General features: G+C 46.5%; 2 protein-coding genes and 1 long non-coding RNA gene across 5 annotated transcripts; 1 reads left to right on the top strand and 2 right to left on the bottom strand.

Moving 5' to 3' along the window:
• The first annotated feature begins 3,123 nt into the window (after positions 1–3,123).
• On the top strand, positions 3,124–5,484 carry C1GALT1C1 (C1GALT1 specific chaperone 1). 3 transcript variants are annotated; one of them, XM_071758223.1, is made up of 2 exons: positions 3,124–3,248; positions 4,055–5,484. In XM_071758223.1, the coding sequence occupies exon 2, from the start codon at positions 4,060–4,062 to the stop codon at positions 5,014–5,016; it is 957 nt and encodes a 318-aa protein (XP_071614324.1). In that variant the 5' UTR covers positions 3,124–3,248; positions 4,055–4,059; the 3' UTR covers positions 5,017–5,484. The 3 variants fall into 3 exon arrangements, with proteins under 3 accessions (XP_071614324.1, XP_071614325.1, XP_071614326.1); XM_071758224.1 differs by having other exon boundaries at positions 3,167–3,248; positions 3,900–5,484; XM_071758225.1 differs by having other exon boundaries at positions 3,181–3,248; positions 3,888–5,484.
• A 1,858-nt stretch (positions 5,485–7,342) lies between these two features.
• MCTS1 (MCTS1 re-initiation and release factor) lies at positions 7,343–14,544 on the bottom strand. The gene is made up of 6 exons (XM_071758226.1): positions 14,406–14,544; positions 13,489–13,641; positions 12,721–12,818; positions 11,494–11,627; positions 10,376–10,443; positions 7,343–8,475 (listed from the first exon to the last, which is right to left on the bottom strand). The coding sequence occupies exons 1-6, from the start codon at positions 14,414–14,416 to the stop codon at positions 8,394–8,396; spliced, it is 546 nt and encodes a 181-aa protein (XP_071614327.1). The 5' UTR covers positions 14,417–14,544; the 3' UTR covers positions 7,343–8,393.
• A 1,902-nt stretch (positions 14,545–16,446) lies between these two features.
• Positions 16,447–17,738, bottom strand: LOC139802753 (uncharacterized). The gene is made up of 3 exons (XR_011728774.1): positions 17,505–17,738; positions 17,131–17,239; positions 16,447–16,665 (listed from the first exon to the last, which is right to left on the bottom strand). It is a non-coding gene; the product is annotated as an uncharacterized lncRNA (long non-coding RNA).
• Positions 17,739–17,806: the final 68 nt, after the last annotated feature.

Here is a 17,806-nt window from a genome sequence, read left to right as displayed (position 1 = left end):
AAGGCAATGTTGAAAATATATTAAACTGACAGACAAGATCTGTAGCTACATTAGTCATTCTGTCAGAGCCTTCAGAAGAACCTCACTGAAGTCAAGCAGGAAAACAATTTGGTGAAGCATCAGCAGAAGCAGTGAGTCGCAACACATCCCAATCTTTCTGAAGTACATGAGCAAGCAACTGCTGAAGCTCTGAAAGCCACAATTGATTCTGCAAATTGGACAAACTTTAAACTGACCTCCAATCTCTGATAAGTGTTAACAACCTCAGTGTCCACCCATTACACATTAAAAGCAGCCAGGTGGGAAAAGAAGGATGAGTGAAGTTCCCCTAGTGAAGTAACAGCACTGCTCAAACATCAAAAGGGACAACATTTTCTATCACTGTGTGCAATTAGAGTTCAGTTCCACAGAATGGAGCCATTCTGGACATACACTGATCCAACCAAAATCACTGGTTTATAACATTTTTACCTGAACCACAGGCACTGGTTCCCAAGCAGTCCATGTTCTTGCAGATCTTTTTGCTGAAAGTAACACCACGAATCTTTGATGTCCACAGCAGGGCCACAAGCCTAAAAAAAAAATGTGGACAACCCGAACAACTGAGGCACCGTGGGAACCCAACCAGATGGCAGAGAATTCAGAGCAGCTGTAAATTGATTTAAATAAAGCCCCTTAAGTTCAGCCAATCAGGTCATAGCTTACAGTATAGCAGAAACCTACATAGGAGTTCATCCTAACCACTCTGTGGCCCTAAGGGAACACTATTATCAGCTAATCAAGAAATAAAGAATGCAAAAACTTTTTTTTTCCCCAAGAAGCTGGTAGAACAAGGGAGCAAGCTATTGTTCAGTGATACTCTGTCTCTTGAGAAATGATGTGTAGAAAGACACACTTCTTTCCATCTGGAGCTCAGGAATAATCATCACTACAGGAATGAAAAATTTATGTTAGTAGGAAAATGTTTTGGCATTACTCTTTAAATATTAGCTAATCTTGCATGTGTGTGACTGTGCTGTGCACCCTGCCAAGGGAAAGGAAAACAAGTGATAGGTAAAATGCTTCCAGCACAGTTTATCCTATTGGTTTGGGAATTCAGGGCAGTGAATCCACTCAGAGCTAAACTGCAGAAGTGTGGATGATTGGGTAGTGAGGTGGATCAGGAGCTGAAAGATGGAATCCAGAGAGTTGTAGTCAATGGGATGGAGTCCAGTTGGAAGTCTGTGTCTAGTGGAGTCCTTCAAGGGTCAGTACTGGGACCAGTACTATTCAATATATTTACTGATGGCCTGGATGAGGGAGTAGAGTGCACTATCAGCAAGTTTGCTGATGACACAAAATTGGGCTGACACCCCAGAAGGCTGTGCTTGCCATTCAGAGGGGCCCGGACAGGCTGGAGAGTCGGGCAGGGAGAAATTTAATGTATTACAACAAAGCCAGGTGTAAAGTCTCACATCTGGGAAAGGAAAACCCCAGGTACCAGTATAGGTTGGGGACTGAGCTGTTGAAGAGCAGCACAGGGACCTGGGGGTGCTGGTGGATGGAAGGATGACCATGAGCCAACAAAGTGTCCTTGTGGCCAAGATGGCCAACGGCATCCTGGGGGGCATCAGAAAGGGGTGTGAGTAGGTCAAGAGAGTTTCTCCTCCCCTCTACTCTGCCCTGGTGAGGCCACATCTGGAATATTGTGTCCAGTTCTGGACCCCTCACTTAAAGGACAGGGAACTGCTTGAAAGAGTCCGGCACAGAGCAGCTGAGGTGATGGAATGGAACATCTCCCTTGTGAGGAGAGGCTGAGGGAGCTGCGTCTCCTCAGCTTGGAGGAGAGTGACAGGTGACCTCATCATAAATAAATATTTAACGGGCAAGTGCCAGGAGGACAGAGTAAAGCTTTTCTCAGGGGTGGCTAGCAACAGGACAAGAGGCAATGGTTATAAACTGGAGCACGGGTGGACCTGCACAAATATTTGGAAGAATTTTTTCTCTGTGAGGGTGACAGGGCCCTGGCACAGGCTGCCCAGGGAGGGTGTGGAATCTCCTTCCCTGGAGACACTCAAAGCCCTCCTTTGATGGGATGTGTTCCTGTGGGACCTGCTGGAGGTGACCGTGCTTTGCCAGGAGGGTTGGACTCGATCTTTTGAGGTCCCTTCCAACCCCAACTTTCCACGATTCTATTGGCGTCAGTCAGTTTGATTCTGGACAAGGTTTAGGGCCAATTTCCTTTGCCATCCCATTCTTACACCTTCTAATTTAAAAGCAGCGAGTTTGTGCCAGAAACATAAACTGCTTTCCTGGCTAATCGCCTAAATTCGTTCGCAAAGAAGGAAACGAAGCTCAATAAACTCAACCGGGAGCCACCCAGCCCGCTACACGTCGGGGCAGCGGCGGAGCGGGGCCGGGCAGCCCCCGCAGCCATCCCTTCCCCTCAGCTGCATCCGGCAGAACCCCCACAGCTCCGGGCTGTCCCGGGGGCTCCGCCGAGGTTAAGCAGCCGGGAGCAGCCGCTCCCCGTCATGCGGCAGCCCCGCTGCGGTGCCCGCCTGAGCCCCCGCCCCTCCGGGAAGCCGCCGCGCCGGGAGCCGGAGGCGGCCCGGGCCCTGCGAGGCTCCTGCCCCTCACCCGCCTCACGGCAGGAGCCCCCCTGAGCCCTCCCGCCCCGACGGGACCCACGCCCGCGGTGAGGGGCAACGCCGGGAAGATGAAGCGCTGCGGGGGGCTGTGGCGGGGCGGGGTGGGTGAGGGCAGTGCGGGGTGGGTGTGAGCAGTGCGGAATGGGTGAGAGCAGTGCGGGATGGGTGAGGGCAGTGCGGGATGGGTGAGGGCAGTGCTGGGTGGGTGAGGGCAGTGCTGGGTGGGTGAGGGCAATGGGGGTGTCGGTGAGGGCATTGCGGGGGTGGGTGAGGGCAATGGGGGTGTGTGTGAGGGCATTGCGGGGGTGGGTGAGGGCAGTGCGGGGTGGGTGAGGGCAATGGGGGGGTGTGTGAGGGCATTGCGGGGGTGGGTGAGGGCAGTGCGGTGGTCGGGTGAGGGCAGTGCGGGCGACGGGACTCGCGGTGCCGTCCGGTGCGGTGAGGGGCGGCATCCCCGCCATACGGCGTCCGCGCCGGCAGGGGGCGCATCCGCATCATCGAGCGGGCGGTGCCTAGAAGGGCCGGGGTCGCGGCGTTTCCGGCGGGGCAGGGCCAGGGCCGGTGGTGGCGGAGCGGGTGGTGCGGCGGTTCCGGTGCGAGGCGGTACCGGCGGTACCGGTAAGCGGCGGGCGGGTTCTGACAGCGGGGCCTTGCGGGGAAAGGGAGGCGGAAGGGGGCCCTGCCGTGATGCTGGATGCGGGTCACGGTCCCGACGGTTGTGGGGCTTCCCTTGTGCCCCGCGTGTCCTGGGGACCGGGCCGGGCCGCCTCAGCGGGGATCGCGGGCAGGGTCCCGGAGCGCGGCGGGGCCGCGGTGCATGGGGAGCTGCGGGTTGGAGGCTGCGGGGCCGGGGCGGAGCAGAACCGGGGCGGGGTCCCTGCGGTGGAACGGAGCCGGGGTAGCGGGGTCTGAGCAGCGGTAACGAGAGGGGAGCCGGTAACCCCCCATCCAGCAGCGTCCTGTGTAGGGCCAGGGAACTGCAGCTGGGTGTAGACACTGGGAAATGTGTTAAAACTGGAGTCATAGAATCATTCTGGCTGGAAAAGAGCTTGAAGATCATCAGGTCCATCAGGCCCAGCACTGCCAAGGCCACCACTAAACGGTGTCTCTCAGTCAGCACCACCTCAGCACAGCTTTTAAATGTCTCTTGGGATGGTGACTCCACCACCCATGTGTCCCCTGGCACAGCTTGAGGCCATTTCCTCTTGTCCTGTAGCTTGTTACGTGGGAGCAGAAACTGACACCCCCTCACTACAGCCTCCTTTTCAGGTCTCCCCTCAGTCCCCTCTTCTCCAGCCTGACCACCCCTGTGCCCTCAGCTGCTCTCGTGCTCTAGATCCTTCACCAGCTGCACTGTCCATTTTTGGGGAATCTACAGTAGTAAACATATGCCAGTAAGTTCTCACAGCATGTCTCCTTTCTAGGAAAAATGATTTCTGAAGGCAGCTCTTTCATCAAGGGTGTGGTGCTCGGAGGAGCGTTCTGCATGTTGGTGACACTCCTGGGACACATCAGGGTGGGCCACGGGACTAAATCACATCACCATGAGCACCATCACATCCAGGCTCCCAAAAAAGAAGATGTCTTAAACTTTTCAGAAGCTGAACGCCTGGAACTGAGCAGAAGTATCCGTGTTTATTGTATCATCCTCGTGAAACCGAAAGACCTGGGGCACTGGGCTGCAGTGAAAGAGACGTGGAGCAAACACTGTGACAAGGCAGAATTTTACAGCTCTGAAAAAGTCAAAGTGTTTGATTCTGTAGCCCTCAACACAAACGATATGTGGGTGATGATGAGAAAAGCTTACAAGGTAACTTATGAACAGTATAAAGATGAATTCAACTGGTTCTTCCTGGCGTACCCAACGACGTTCGCTATCATTGAAAATCTCAAGTATTTCTTACTGCAAAAAGACCCCTCACAGCCTTTTTATTTAGGCCACACTGTGAAATCTGGTGACCTTGAGTATGTAGTTGGTGAGGGAGGAATTGTCCTGAGCATTGAATCACTCAGACGACTCTCCCATGTTTTTGAAGACACCGACAAGTGCCCGGAGCAGGGAGGAATGATTTGGAAACTTGCAGAGGACAAGCAGCTGGCAATCTGCCTGAAGTACACGGGAGTATTTGCTGAAAACGCCGAAGATTCAGAAGGAAAAGATGTCTTTAATACTAAATCAGTCAATGCTCTCATCAAAGAAGCCATGTCCACTCACCCTCAGGAGGTGGTGGATGGCTGCTGCTCGGACATGGCCATCACCTTCAGCGGGCTGGCCCCCAACCACATGCACGTGATGATGTTTGGAGTTTACAGGCTCAGGCCCTACGGCCACTCCTACAACGATGCACTCGTCTTCCTGCCCCCTGAGGGCTCTGACAACGACTGACAGCCCTTCAGAAGGGATCTGGAACCACGGGGTCGGTGCTCTTTGTGTCACACATTGGTACTGACAGACTGGATTTTCATACCTGGTGTTAGTGGTGTACAATTATTGATGAATTTTTTTTTTAATTTTGTTTGTTTGTTTGTTTTGCACATTGAGGTTTGCTAAAGGTCTCATTTTAAAAGTGGAAGGAGAACTATTTTCTAAATCTTTTATACAGAAATGCTTCTGGCTTTTGACAGTGCTGGAATGAAGTGAAAAATGAGTTGCTAATGTTTATGATAAAGGGAAACAAAGTTTATATGGGGGGGGGTTACGTGTAAATATTTATTATTAATGAAAACCCAAATGAACTTTAGTCTATTGTTACAAATATATTTTTGCAAGATTTTGATTCTTTCAATTCCTCCAGGCATTTCTAGAATGTCTTTATATCTTTCTAAGTACCACCAATAAAAGAGCTTCAAGTTAGCTTCCTTTGCTGTCCATTTCCTTTCCACTGGGTTACAGATCAGCTGGAGCTGTGCTGTTCATGCAGCAGCTGTTGTGTCACGTAGAGCCTCCTAACCCAGGAAGCAATTTGCAGGAAGCAACCTGAAGAAAAAAAAAAAGATGTGGAGAAGTTGCAGCATAGGCCAAAGGTCACTTATACACTTATTACTGCCATTTCTAAGCACAGGAAATAGATAACTGTATTTGAATAACTATTCAGATGGTCACATGCCCTGTCAGCACAAGAGTAATTGCTCATTTAAAGCTTCACTTCATATCTAAGTGTATCAGCATAAAGGTTCTGTGTGATTTTCCTTCCTGCAAGTGGTGCCAGTAGCATTTATATGGAAGAAGTTGGTTACCTGTCAGTACCTATGTGGTATAAATAGATTTACAGGTATTTTTAACAGCAAGATGCAGGAAGAGTGCACTTGCTTGCACTCCCAACCTTCCTCTGAATATTATGCTGTATGTGTGTACAGCAAAGCAATCTGCAGCATTCCCCAGTGCTTTTTTTGGGGGTGCTGTGTCATGTTTTTTTTTATTTTGTTGCTTTTTGGTTTGGGGAAGGCATGTGGTGTTTTTACAATCGGTTTTGTAGCAGGTCACACTCTGTTGGAGTCACAGCAACTGGGAATAATGAAGAGGACTTTGATACTTCCTCCATTTAGAACTCACTGACCTGACAATGCTTTTTTTTTAAAGACTGAAGGGAGGCACCATCACAGCCCTCAGGGGGACTCCAGTGTCCATCAGGGACCTGAGAACATGGTTATGTTCTCTCACCTTCCTTTATAGCACCTCATCCTGCTGCTGAGAATCCCCACATCTTTTTTGGTTTAAGCATCAGCTCCTTTTGACAAGAGCTGTAAAATGACTGCTCAGTTTCACTTCTGTTTCAGAAGTTGCACCTTGTCTCACCTTTTGCACCTTCTCCTCCCCCAAGCCAGTTTGAGCTCATCTGATAAAGCAAAATATGCACATGATAGCTGCCAAAACCTGGATAAACTTAGTATTTTTCACTTGTATATGAATTAGGCTGATTTAACTGGTATTTTCTTAACAAAATAATTCTTAAGAGGTTAGATCCACAGTTAGGAACACTGACAAAGTCAGACATAAAAAAGTAAAGTTTTTTTTATTTCACTGGTGTTTTTGGTACTAAAAACAGTTCTAACCCCACTGCAACAGCAGCAGTCATGGTGCAAGTCAAGGCAGAAGACTGGGAGTTACTAATTCAAACCAGAATAAATCTCATTCATCACCCATTTGAGAGGTACTAGAACACCACAGGAGTAAACAAGATGGAAGGGGAAAAAAGCAAGTCACAGAACTCCAGACTACCTCATTTTATGCAAAAAAAAGAACCACTGAAGCACAAACTGATTCTCCTTAGCACTAACATGAATTCAGTGCATACGTAGCAGCCTCTAGGATGTATAAAAACACCCACTGGAGTTCTGAGGGGAAAGCTCTGAGGTTTGAACAGGTGTTTTTCTCCAACACCACTGCAATCACCTTAAGCTTTGTCTTCCTACGTTAATAAATAGTTGTAATTTACCCCATCATTTTCAAATATAAATATATTTTAAATAAATTAATAAGAGAAAGTTTGAATTAGGGTGTATCAGGTAACACATTACATCCCCCATGTCTTAACTTGACTTCAGAATTGGATGGAGACCTCTGCCACTCTGCTGTAAAGGTCCCAGAGCAGGGAAACCAAATATGCAGAACAGCACCAAGACAAGGGACTTGCATATAAAATCACAACGTGCCATTATCAAATGTGCTAGAACAGACCTGAAATATTAATAAATGCTTCCAGAGACAAGAGTTATGAGTGGTAGATCTGAAAGTTTCCATAGTTTATTAAATGATTCCATGGCACAGGCTGTTTTCCATAGGCATAGCTTTGGGTATGCAGTTGTTGAACAGAGTTGAATTCTCCAGACAAATACACAGTGCTCTTTAACCCATTCTCTAGGTGTACATACATGTGGCAGTGTGCACAAGCCAAGGTCTCTCTTGAAGTTCCACCTCAGGACGTTGCTTCTGGCCAAACAGATAACCATGTTTTGCTGTCGTGCCTTTCTTTAACAGTGATTTTGTTTCTGCTCCTAAAGTAAGGCAGCAAACAGGGAGTAGAGGATCAGGCACTGGGCTGGCACACACTCCATCTGGAGCATGCCAACCATTACTATAAACCCCACTATAAGGAGAGTGATATCAAACAGTGCTGGCAGGTAGAAACTTGAACATGTATATATATATTCTTCAGATATGAAATAGCATAAAAGAATCTCTAGTCCACATACCAGTTTAGGTTCATAAATCCTATACAGATAAATGCATATTAAAAAGAGAAAATCCTGAAGTAAAATACTGAAGTTAATGCTGTTAATAAATTAAGTTAAAAAATAAATGTCAAAAAACCTGATTTCTCCACATTCAAGAAACAGGTAGACTAAGATGATGTTAACCAGAAGAAAAAAATCTGAAATGTTTCAGAGGCTTTATAAACCGTATTAATTATATTTCACATACACTTTATATTGCCCTTTCAGAAGAGCATAAAAATGTAAACATTTCTTGGCTTTTTCCTCCTTTTTGTTTGAAATAGTCTACTCCCAGTCAACGCAGGATCTTTCCATCAGACATCTTCAGTCACTGAAGACTTGGGTTTAAGACAAAACAAAAGAGCTGTAACAAAAAGAAATCTAGAAAACTATTGTAGCCTACCAGTACTTTCGCATTCACTTGGTTTATTTAGCGTAGCCACAGAACAAAATAATTTGTACATTCAGTCACATTAAAAACAAGGAATTACAAAGCAGTCCACATTTAATCTAAGTGCATTCCTTTGGAGTAACACGGTTCCTTGTGTTTCACTTGTATGTCTTCATATGCCAAAGGCCATCATTTAAATAGTGGATATTTTCAATACCAATCCCTTTGTTGACCTTCTCACTGCAGGAGGAAAAAGGTGCAGAAGTATTAGCTTGGTTAAATATTAGAGCAGAGCAAAATACAATATTTAAAGTAGAGAAGACAATAGGTGTCAGCTGGAAGGGGAGATGCTGTCACACAGAGTCACCACCGACAGCAGGTGCACAGGAAACATTTCTTATTGCACGTTGCCACATGGCTGAATGGTGACAATATTTGCCTTCCACAACGTTGAGTGGGAGGCAGTTCTTCAGACAACACTTCTGCTACTTTTCCTAATTTTAGTGTTTCCCTCTCAAAGCAGCACTGCAGTTGTGACTCTCCCACTCCTAGCCCAGGAGTTGGTGTAATGTGGCTGGAATGTGGAATTCAAGTGCACCAATGACACAGTGAAATGCAGGTGAGTGCTTTGCTGCTCACTGCAAGGCATCTGCCCACTCAATAAAGAATTATAAATGCTAAATTTATGTGCCAGTGACCTGCAGTGTGTTAGACATACTGTCCTGCTGTATCTTTTGAGCCACACAATCTTTTTTAAAGGGTCATTTTGTGCAGCTGCATTGGATTTGTGTTCAGCTTTATTCCAGCATCTTATTCCACAGAATAAGTTTTGTCACAACAGACAAGCAACTCTCCCCTGGAGAATATAATTCATTGTCTTTATACTCAGTGTTCCATTACTTACACAACTTGCCCAAAAGTAATGAAGAAGGAAAACACTGCTATGTGAATTGCATTAACAGACATGTACCACAATCACACCACATGACTGAAACAAAGCTGTTTCACAAATTTGGTTTATACATCACAAAAAATCATGCTAACAGTCTGCATGGATCAGTTGTGTTTCGTTTGCCTCTCTGGTTCATGTTGCTTCTCACAAGAACAGGATACCCAGCTCCAAAATTGCAGAAGTTGGGATTATCTTGGTTTGCAGTGATCACAGCAGGTCACTGCAGAGGGACTGGGACCGAAGCAGCTCTCCACCTGCTCTCTGAGTCTTTTGAAAGCACCTCAAAGAATCCTGAGGAATACAATTCCCACTCTGTAGCACAGTCCCACCTCTCACCTTAGGACCACAGAGCAACCCAGTACAGAAGGTGATCCTGCTGAGAACTATCCCAGGAGTGAGTGGTTTTCACAAAATCAGCTTCCTTGCCCACACAAGTGCCAGACAGGGCTGGGACCAAGACAGCCCAAACCTGCTGGGTGCATCTTGCATCCTACTGCAAGATGCTGAAGAACTTCAAGTGCCAAAGTGGTTTAGCCACTTACAATTCAGCACTGAATGCTAAGAAACACAAGCAAGCATTTGCATTTTCTCTTTTGAAAAGAGTTTTCAGCTGATGTTTATTCCCTGAACAGACTTCCACACAAGCAGCTCAGCTAAGCCAGTAAGCACATCAGGCAGGAATGCTGCATGTGGGTACAAAGCAGCACCTCCTCCTTTTCCACACAGGAAAGCCCAACTGGTCAACCAAGAACCAGTTGGACTTTATTCTATGCTATCCCTGCAAACAAAAATCACTTCAATGTTTGCAACCACCTCAAATCCAAATTACAGCTCTTGGCCAGTAAGTACTCTGTGCAAGTTATTTCTTAGCTCAGCAAGATCTTTGAGAAAGTATGGTCAAAGAGCAAGAAATACATTCAGCCATAGCATTAATGTTGTACATCTTAAAATCCACATTCACAGGAAATGACCTATTTTGATTCTATTTGGTAAACAAGTAAGGAAGGTATCCCTCCCCTCCTCTTCCTTCCCTGAGTATTAATCAGCAAAATGAACTCTTAAAAAACACTGTGCTTGGATAAACTAAACTGTAACAGGAATGGAGTAAGCTTCATCATGGTACTTATATTCCAAATTAACATAGGAATAACATGGGACAGGTTATATTTCAATTTTTACAACACTTACATGTCCTCAGCTGACATCTTCATTACTCCCACACACAATGCGTGCTGCTTGCCCTCTGCCATTATTGCCTACAAGTTACTGCTAAGGAAAACATTTTTTTATAAACTATTTCAGAAAATTAAAAGCAATACAAGGAAACAGCTTTCAAAAAAAGTCAAAATCTCATGTTGAACTTTCAGCCTTTCAGTAATTCTGAAACTCTAGCTCTTAAAAATAAGCAAAACAATGCACTGCATTTAACACTTGAATCCCAGTGTTTAGAACAAAGAAAGGATTTATCAACTTGGAACAGAAATCACAGAGAAAATCTTGAGTGCTGCACTGCACTCCACTTCTTCCTTTGTGCCTCAAACTGAGAAACAGTAAGTCTCACCCTTTCTGGAACAAAACAGTGTTTGTGAGGCCATTTTAAATTCTATGGTACAGAAGAACTGAGACACGTATGTAAAAAAATAGAAGTACTGAAATCAGATTTGTCCTTTTTAGAGCTCACCAACATGTGATGCTAACTGCCCAGCTTTCCCTAAAGCACCTGACAGCAACAGCAGCACAGCTTGGAATTATTAATGCTGTACTGGCTCAGGGTTCCCCCCTCAGTAACATCAGCAGCAGGAGGGAACTGGCATACTTATTTTATATTATTTTATATCTGCTTAACTTTAGACACAGAGCAAGTCTCAACTACAGCAAAACTGATTCCAAACACCTTTCCAATTTTCCTAGGAAGAGGAGCAAATTCTTCTATAACTGAAGGAGATACAAGAGACAGGAGACAAATTACACTGTACTTCATCTGTTTTTACAGTTCTGCATAGGATCAGAAAGGAGCTCCACTTACTAGTTAGATTAATGGGACAGTATCCCACCCAAAAGCAGAGCAGGAATAGTTATATGGTTGAGAACACCACTGTAGGTTTTAAAAAAAAAATAATAAATAAATAAAAATCAGAATAATTTTAACCTTGCCAAATGACACCTGAACCTCGGCAGCTCTTTTCATAGTAGTTACTCCACGAAACACCAATAAAACCAAAAGTAATTCAGATTATGACCATCTGAAAACACAAAACCAGAAGTTTAACTCCTCCCACAGCAAGCAGCAATTCCCAGAAGGATACAACAACAGTATCAACAGCAGCAGGGTACAGTTTTGCTCCAGGAGACGTCAGGCCAGGGCACATTATATTAGCTCCACTTAGTACAAATTTAATGGCGCCTTTATCAACCTGCTGGTGTGGCAGAATAAAGGGGTCTGGGAGTGGAAAGATAGAGGATTACAATAAATACAGCAAGATGACAACATGAATAATTCATTGTTAAGTCAGTTTAGAGGGAGAAATTATACCCAGAGAGTCCTGTGTGGGTAGGAAGGTCAAGCAACAAGGAGCAGAGCTCCTGCTGGGCTGCACTGTCACAAGTGCTGATCTGACAGAGCAAATCTTTTTTTCCCTGATCCAAAGGGTGACCCAGCCCCAGGCCCGTGCCTCCTGCTAGCTCATACACCCAAACATCAAGGAAAAAACTGAACAAGTTCCCCCAGTGAAAGCAATCACCCAAGTGCCCACGGACTCAGAGGTCTCAAAAAAAAAAAGGGGGTCGAAAATTCCTCTAATGACACATTTCATTCTTACATGGAAAACCAAACAGTTTAATGTTAACAGGACAAAAAAAAAAAATAATGCCAAGATGGACAAAATCCAGGAAGGCTCTCAGCTCTCCAAGCCATTCCTCAAGTACACACATTTTTCTGACATATTTCAAACATCTGAGTGAAGAACATTGTTAGGGACACCCAAATCATGCAGAAAACAACAAGGAGAGCAAGAAAAATAATGCAAGAGAGTTAACTGTAAAAAGTAAAAAGCATGCAGCATCAGTTCTTACAAGAGACAAGTATACATTATATTATTAAACTCACAATTAAAAACTATTTCTCTAGTAAGAACTTACAAGCACTTGGAAAGATGCAAAAAGAGTTAGAAAGAAGATTTGAAAGAACAAAGATAGGGCCAAACAGCAACTCAAATCTCTGTCCTGGGCAAACCTCTCAAGAATTTTTTGCAGAGCTCTGAACAATTTAATTCTCAGAAATCTAATTTCAGCTTGCTTAACATATAGCACTACAATAGTTATGGGGAAAGCAATCCATACAAGCATCTGAAATAGCAAAGCAATAAATGGCAGTTGAGAAGATAGAGTATATCTATCTCCAAGACCTATTCTGGAACATATATACACACTTAAGTAGTAAGTTCTTTCTTTAAATTTGGTTCTAAAGGAAGAAGTCCTGTGGAATCACACACTCAGCCCTCTCTCCCCACCACTGCTATCCTCAGGAAACTTACATTTATGAAGCAACCTTAGTGTTGGGTAAAAAATCCCTTCTCTTTGTCTGAAGAACAGCAACTCCCCATTCACAGTGAGGATTTCTATATGTTCATGGCTGCAAGATTGAAAAAAAATTATTCCAATAGCTACTTAAGCCCTTTGTAGTTTAAATGAAATATTTTGCTTCACAGTCTATCTTGGCATCTGAGAATTAAGACAGACAACTAGGGAGAAATATTTTTTTATGTCTTCTTCTTCAACAATGGACTCCTGCACACTTCCTTCCACTTTCACAAGAGGGGAAAAAAAAATTACAAACATTCACCTGTTCACAAGTTGCATTTCTTTGGGTTCTTTTAAATGCCATATTAAGAGTAGATATAAAGAAGGAATCAATAAAAATATACCACCTTCTATAAAAAAAATTAAACCTAGATAATACAAGGAATCCCCAAAATCATAAAAAATGCAATTCAAGCAAGTTGGAACTTCCATATCCATGAAGCTGAATGCTTCCTTTCAACACCAGTCTGATCCCAGCAGAGTCCCTGAACATTCTGCACACTCACTGATAGGCAGCATTTTTGTTTTCCTCAGGTGCCCCTCTTCAAACCTGTGATCACAGAGAAACTTTCTGGTTTAGCCATAACATTCACTGTTATCTATAAGACATTAGATGTTTTCCAAAAACACTAAGTTCATGGATTACACCAAAAAAAAGCACATAAAGGAAACAATCCTATCACTTTGGAAGCACAGGCTGAGTAAGAAAAAAAGAAACTTACCATCTTACTATTTTGACTGGATCTTTCTTTGGCATGATTTGGTTTAGCCATGGTTCAATAACAGGGAACTGGTCTATCAGTTGATTCTTAATACCTTTAATAACTGAAGTCTTCAGCTGAATGCAGTTTGATACATTCTCCTTTTCATCAAATCTGTCAAGTGAGTGAAAGTTGTTCAGAAATCCACAATTTGCTGCCCCAAAGATGCTGTATCTCAGCAACACTCTTCAGAAATGTTTATAGGTTCTCCACAACACCTTAGCAGACCCACATCTGTCCAACCTTCAAATATCACAAGGTTTAAGTGTGTCCCTGGGGACACTGAGCTCAGGGAAGGCAGGGGATCCCACTGGTTGGCTGGCTTTGTCCCTAAACTTTGTTCCCATCCATGAAGGTGTTTGTGGTCCCACAGACACCCCGGCACACGACACCACCTCAATTTCCATAATTCACACCTACAGCCCCGTTCAGATGCATTCCTAAGAACCCTTCACCTTTACCACAGGCTTATGAACAGCGCTTTGTACAACCCCAAAGTTCAGACCAGGTGATGACTCAGCTTACATTTTAGCTTTTTTTTTTTAATTTCCCATTTAACACCCAAGCGCCCCGCAGCCCAGGCCACCGCGCCCCAGGGCCCAGCTGAGGCTGCGGGGCGGCCTGTTCTCGGGATGATCCCGCCCGGGGAGGCCTGGGGGGGGCCCGGGGGGTTAGCGGGGAACGCAGCCACCCCCCCCACTCCCAGCAGAACGCGGCCGCGCCGCTCCCGCGGCCTCAGCACCGAACCCGGTCCGGCAGAGCCAAACCCCGGGGCAGAACGGACGCAGGGGCCCGCCCCGACCCCCCTTTCCCTCGCCCCCCACCCTGCCCCTTCCCCCCCAGCACCGCCCGGGTGGGTGGGTCCCCCCTCCACTCACTTCTTGAACATCCTGGGGGCGGTGGGCGCCGGGCGGGCGGGGCGTGGGGCCGGGGGCGGCGGCGCGGGCACCCGCGGCCTCGGCGCTCCCTCACACGAGGCTCCGGTACCGGACCCTCCCCTCCGCGCTCCGCCGGAAGCGCCGCGCGCTTTACGGCCTGCCGCGCGTCTCCATGGCAACGGAACGCGCGCAGCGTCCCGTCCCCCCCCCCCCCCCCCGGCGCGGAGCCGGGACTACAATTCCCAGGGGGAAGCGCGGAACCGCCGCGCATGCGCGACACAAGCAACCGCGCAGCTCCGGAACCGCGGAGAGCCCGTCAGAACCACCGAACCCGCCGGCGGCTTGCGGGGCGGGAAGTCACCTTCCGGTAAGGTTTTTTGCTGCTCTGCGGCCAAAGCGCTGCCCGGCGCTCGCAGGCGCGGCGCGGTTTTCCCGGCTAATACTCGACTTTTCCCGGCTAATACTTGACTTTTCCTGGCTAATACTTGACTTTTCCCGAAAATAAGGCTTCCCAAAGCAAATCAAAGCGCTGCTAACTACTGACAGCGTTCAAACGCAAAATATGTTCACGGGAAAAAAGATGCCCACCTGCCAAACCAGCACAGCAGAAGCTGCCCCGGCCCCAGGCTCAGAGCAGGACCCTGTGGGCACGACCGGAGAAAATAAAATTAAAAAAAAAAAAAAAAGGGTGTTTCTGTTCAAGGAGCAGAATCTGGGAAAGTCCAGGGAACGGGGAGCACAGGCTTCACGGTGGAGAAGCAGAAGAAAACCGGCTTGGAGGAGAGATCCCAATGGCAGGCAGGGAGATGTCCCGGGAAGCAGAGGAGGTGTTAGGATCGCTTCTGCTTGGCCACGGCTGCAAGGATTGTGAATATTCACTGTTAGCAGGAATTTCCCATCTGATTTTTAACTTTTGGAAGAACAGACAGGCAGGTTTTGTCCTTCAGACACACAGGGCACTGGAGCAATGGAACCGGGAGGACAGGAACACTCGGTCAGTACCGGGTTTTCCAATCAAAACAAACTCATCAGCTGTGACACTGTAACAGCTAATTAAAACCTGATATTAGTGGGTTCCATCAGTCAAAGTCAACTCAAGCTTTTGTAGATGATACTGTTTATTCAAATGGTGAAATACCAGCCCAGGAACATACTAATAACTTTTAAAAGGAATGAACTGTTGCATTAGATAATCATTCAGGCATCTAAAACTCATGGATGTCACCTCCACCTTCTTTGTAGCATCACTAAAAATACTGTATTTATAATATATAAGCCATAATATATAAGCTATATAAATAATTGAACTGAAACACAGAGACATTGCTGATGCCCAGAGTAGTAAGTGAGGAGTTTATCACACCAACAAATTCAGCACAGGAGTTTTTTGTGCCCCCAAGAATAATTTTTATTAAATAATACTTTGCCAAGTAAACAAAACCTTTGCAGGTGTGCTCACATCTTTAAAAAATGTAGGGAAAAATTAACCAGACTCCCACCTCTCATGTTAGAAACAGCAGGTAAACTTTAACCCTCAATGACCCCTAACAAAAATGGCACCTCCTACTGAAGCCACCCAAACTACTGGTCTCTTGCCAGCCTGAAACAGCAAGGTTAAATCCTATTTTTCAAAAATGGCTTTTGATAACAGAAAGCTCTTTTGCTACCTCAAAGCACCTGGTCCACTGGCTCCCTTCAGAGCTGAGCTCATCTCAGATCTGGTCTCAACATCTCAATCTGCTCTTCCAAATGCTTTTTGTTGGTGTAGCTGCCAGCCAACTGCTTGTCCGACCACAATTTGCTTGTACAAAGGACTTTGGAAGAAGGTTGTGAGCACCCAGGCTGGAATGTTGTAGTAGAGCCCTCAGTGTTCAGCCTCACCCCCAAAAAGCTGGAGACTTCCTCTCTGGGTGCAGTGTGACTTCTACAGAACAAAATTTTAACAGTCTGGTACCTGGATAAGACTGAAAGAGGTAGGGGCACACCCAGCAAATGGCTTTACAGCTCCTCTATCCCCTAAAGAGATCACCCTTCAGGGGCATATGTTGAAAATAAAGGCTCTTTACTCCCTCACCCTACATTTGAGTGAGAATAGGGCAAAATCCATTGCACCTGGCTTCCTGGGTCCCCAGTACTTTACCTCTCCACTCAGGAGCTGCTTACTCTGACTGCAGGGCCATGGTCACAGACTCTTCCTACTTCTCCAGGAAAAGAGATATTTATTGTCTCTTCTTTTATACATCCGTTTGTCTTCATAGACCTGAAATATGTAGAAATTTACAACCACTTACACCTCTTAAACTAATTTGTCTGCAATGATGAGTTACTGAGAACAGAGGAAAACTTGACAGCATAATCAGGGGAGTTGTTTTTACTTAGCAAACCTGTTTGTTTCTGTTACATCTGACTTGGAATGTAACTTTTTAGTACTGGGGAAACTACACAACCTGTTCTAAAGCCAGGCAAACAACAGGCTGGAGCTTTGTGGCTTTTTTCTTAATCTGCAAGAAGTATTTTTCTAGACATCACCAGCATTAGGTTTCAGGCCTCGGGAGCCGTCTGTCATTTACTCAGGCAGAAAACACGCACCAGAAAAACCTCAGTAAAATCACATTCCTGTCTCCACGAACCACAGGTCCTGTCAGGACAAGTTAAGGGCGTCTTTTCCTACCAAACACAGGGCTGCCCGGAGCCTTCCCGCAGGCAGCCAGGTGGAAGTTCTCACCTGGAGCCCCCGGAGAGTCCCTGCTGGGGAAAAAACCCAAAACCTCGGCGCTCCTTTTGTTTTTCCTGCAGCTGTTTCTCAGCAGCGCTCGATTCCCAGTTCGCATTTCCTGTCGCAATGGATACACCAAAAAATGACACGCGAAGGGCACCGTTTCGATTTTTGCTTCCTAAAGTTTAAAAAAAATATATAAAAATAAAAAACCCAGCCCTCGGCGTTGGCCCCACGTAAATCCAAACATATTAAAATCACACGGAAAAGCGGACACCAAACGATTGTTTATAACTAAAAGCAGGAAAAAAAAAAAAAAATCCTTTCAGGAGAAGTGGAGAGGCCGCAGCCTCCAGCCCGGGAGCCCGCGGGTCCCGCCTCACCCCGTGTCACCCCGGGACGGACGCAGAACTCCGGTTCCGGGCGTGTCCCTGCCCCTCCGCACCGGCACCGCCCGGGGAACCCATCGGAGTATCCGAACCGAGGGGATCCGGACCGAGGGGACCCGGACCCTCGCCCCCGGCCCGCCGGGTCCCCCCCGCCCCTCCCGTTCCCGCCACGGGGAGAGCGCCGGCCACGCCCCCTTCCCGCGCGAGCGGAGCGGGCGGTACCATGAGCGGTGCTGGGGGGGGGGGAAGGGGGGAAGGGGGGAAGAGGGGAAGAGGGGAAGAGGGGAAGAGGGGAA

Source organism: Heliangelus exortis, chromosome 14, assembly GCF_036169615.1.
Source record: "Heliangelus exortis chromosome 14, bHelExo1.hap1, whole genome shotgun sequence".
In the NCBI taxonomy this organism is placed as follows: Eukaryota; Metazoa; Chordata; class Aves; order Apodiformes; family Trochilidae; genus Heliangelus; species Heliangelus exortis.
The sequence above is the reverse complement of the archived record's forward strand: the minus strand, read 5'-3'. Positions and strand labels throughout refer to the sequence as shown.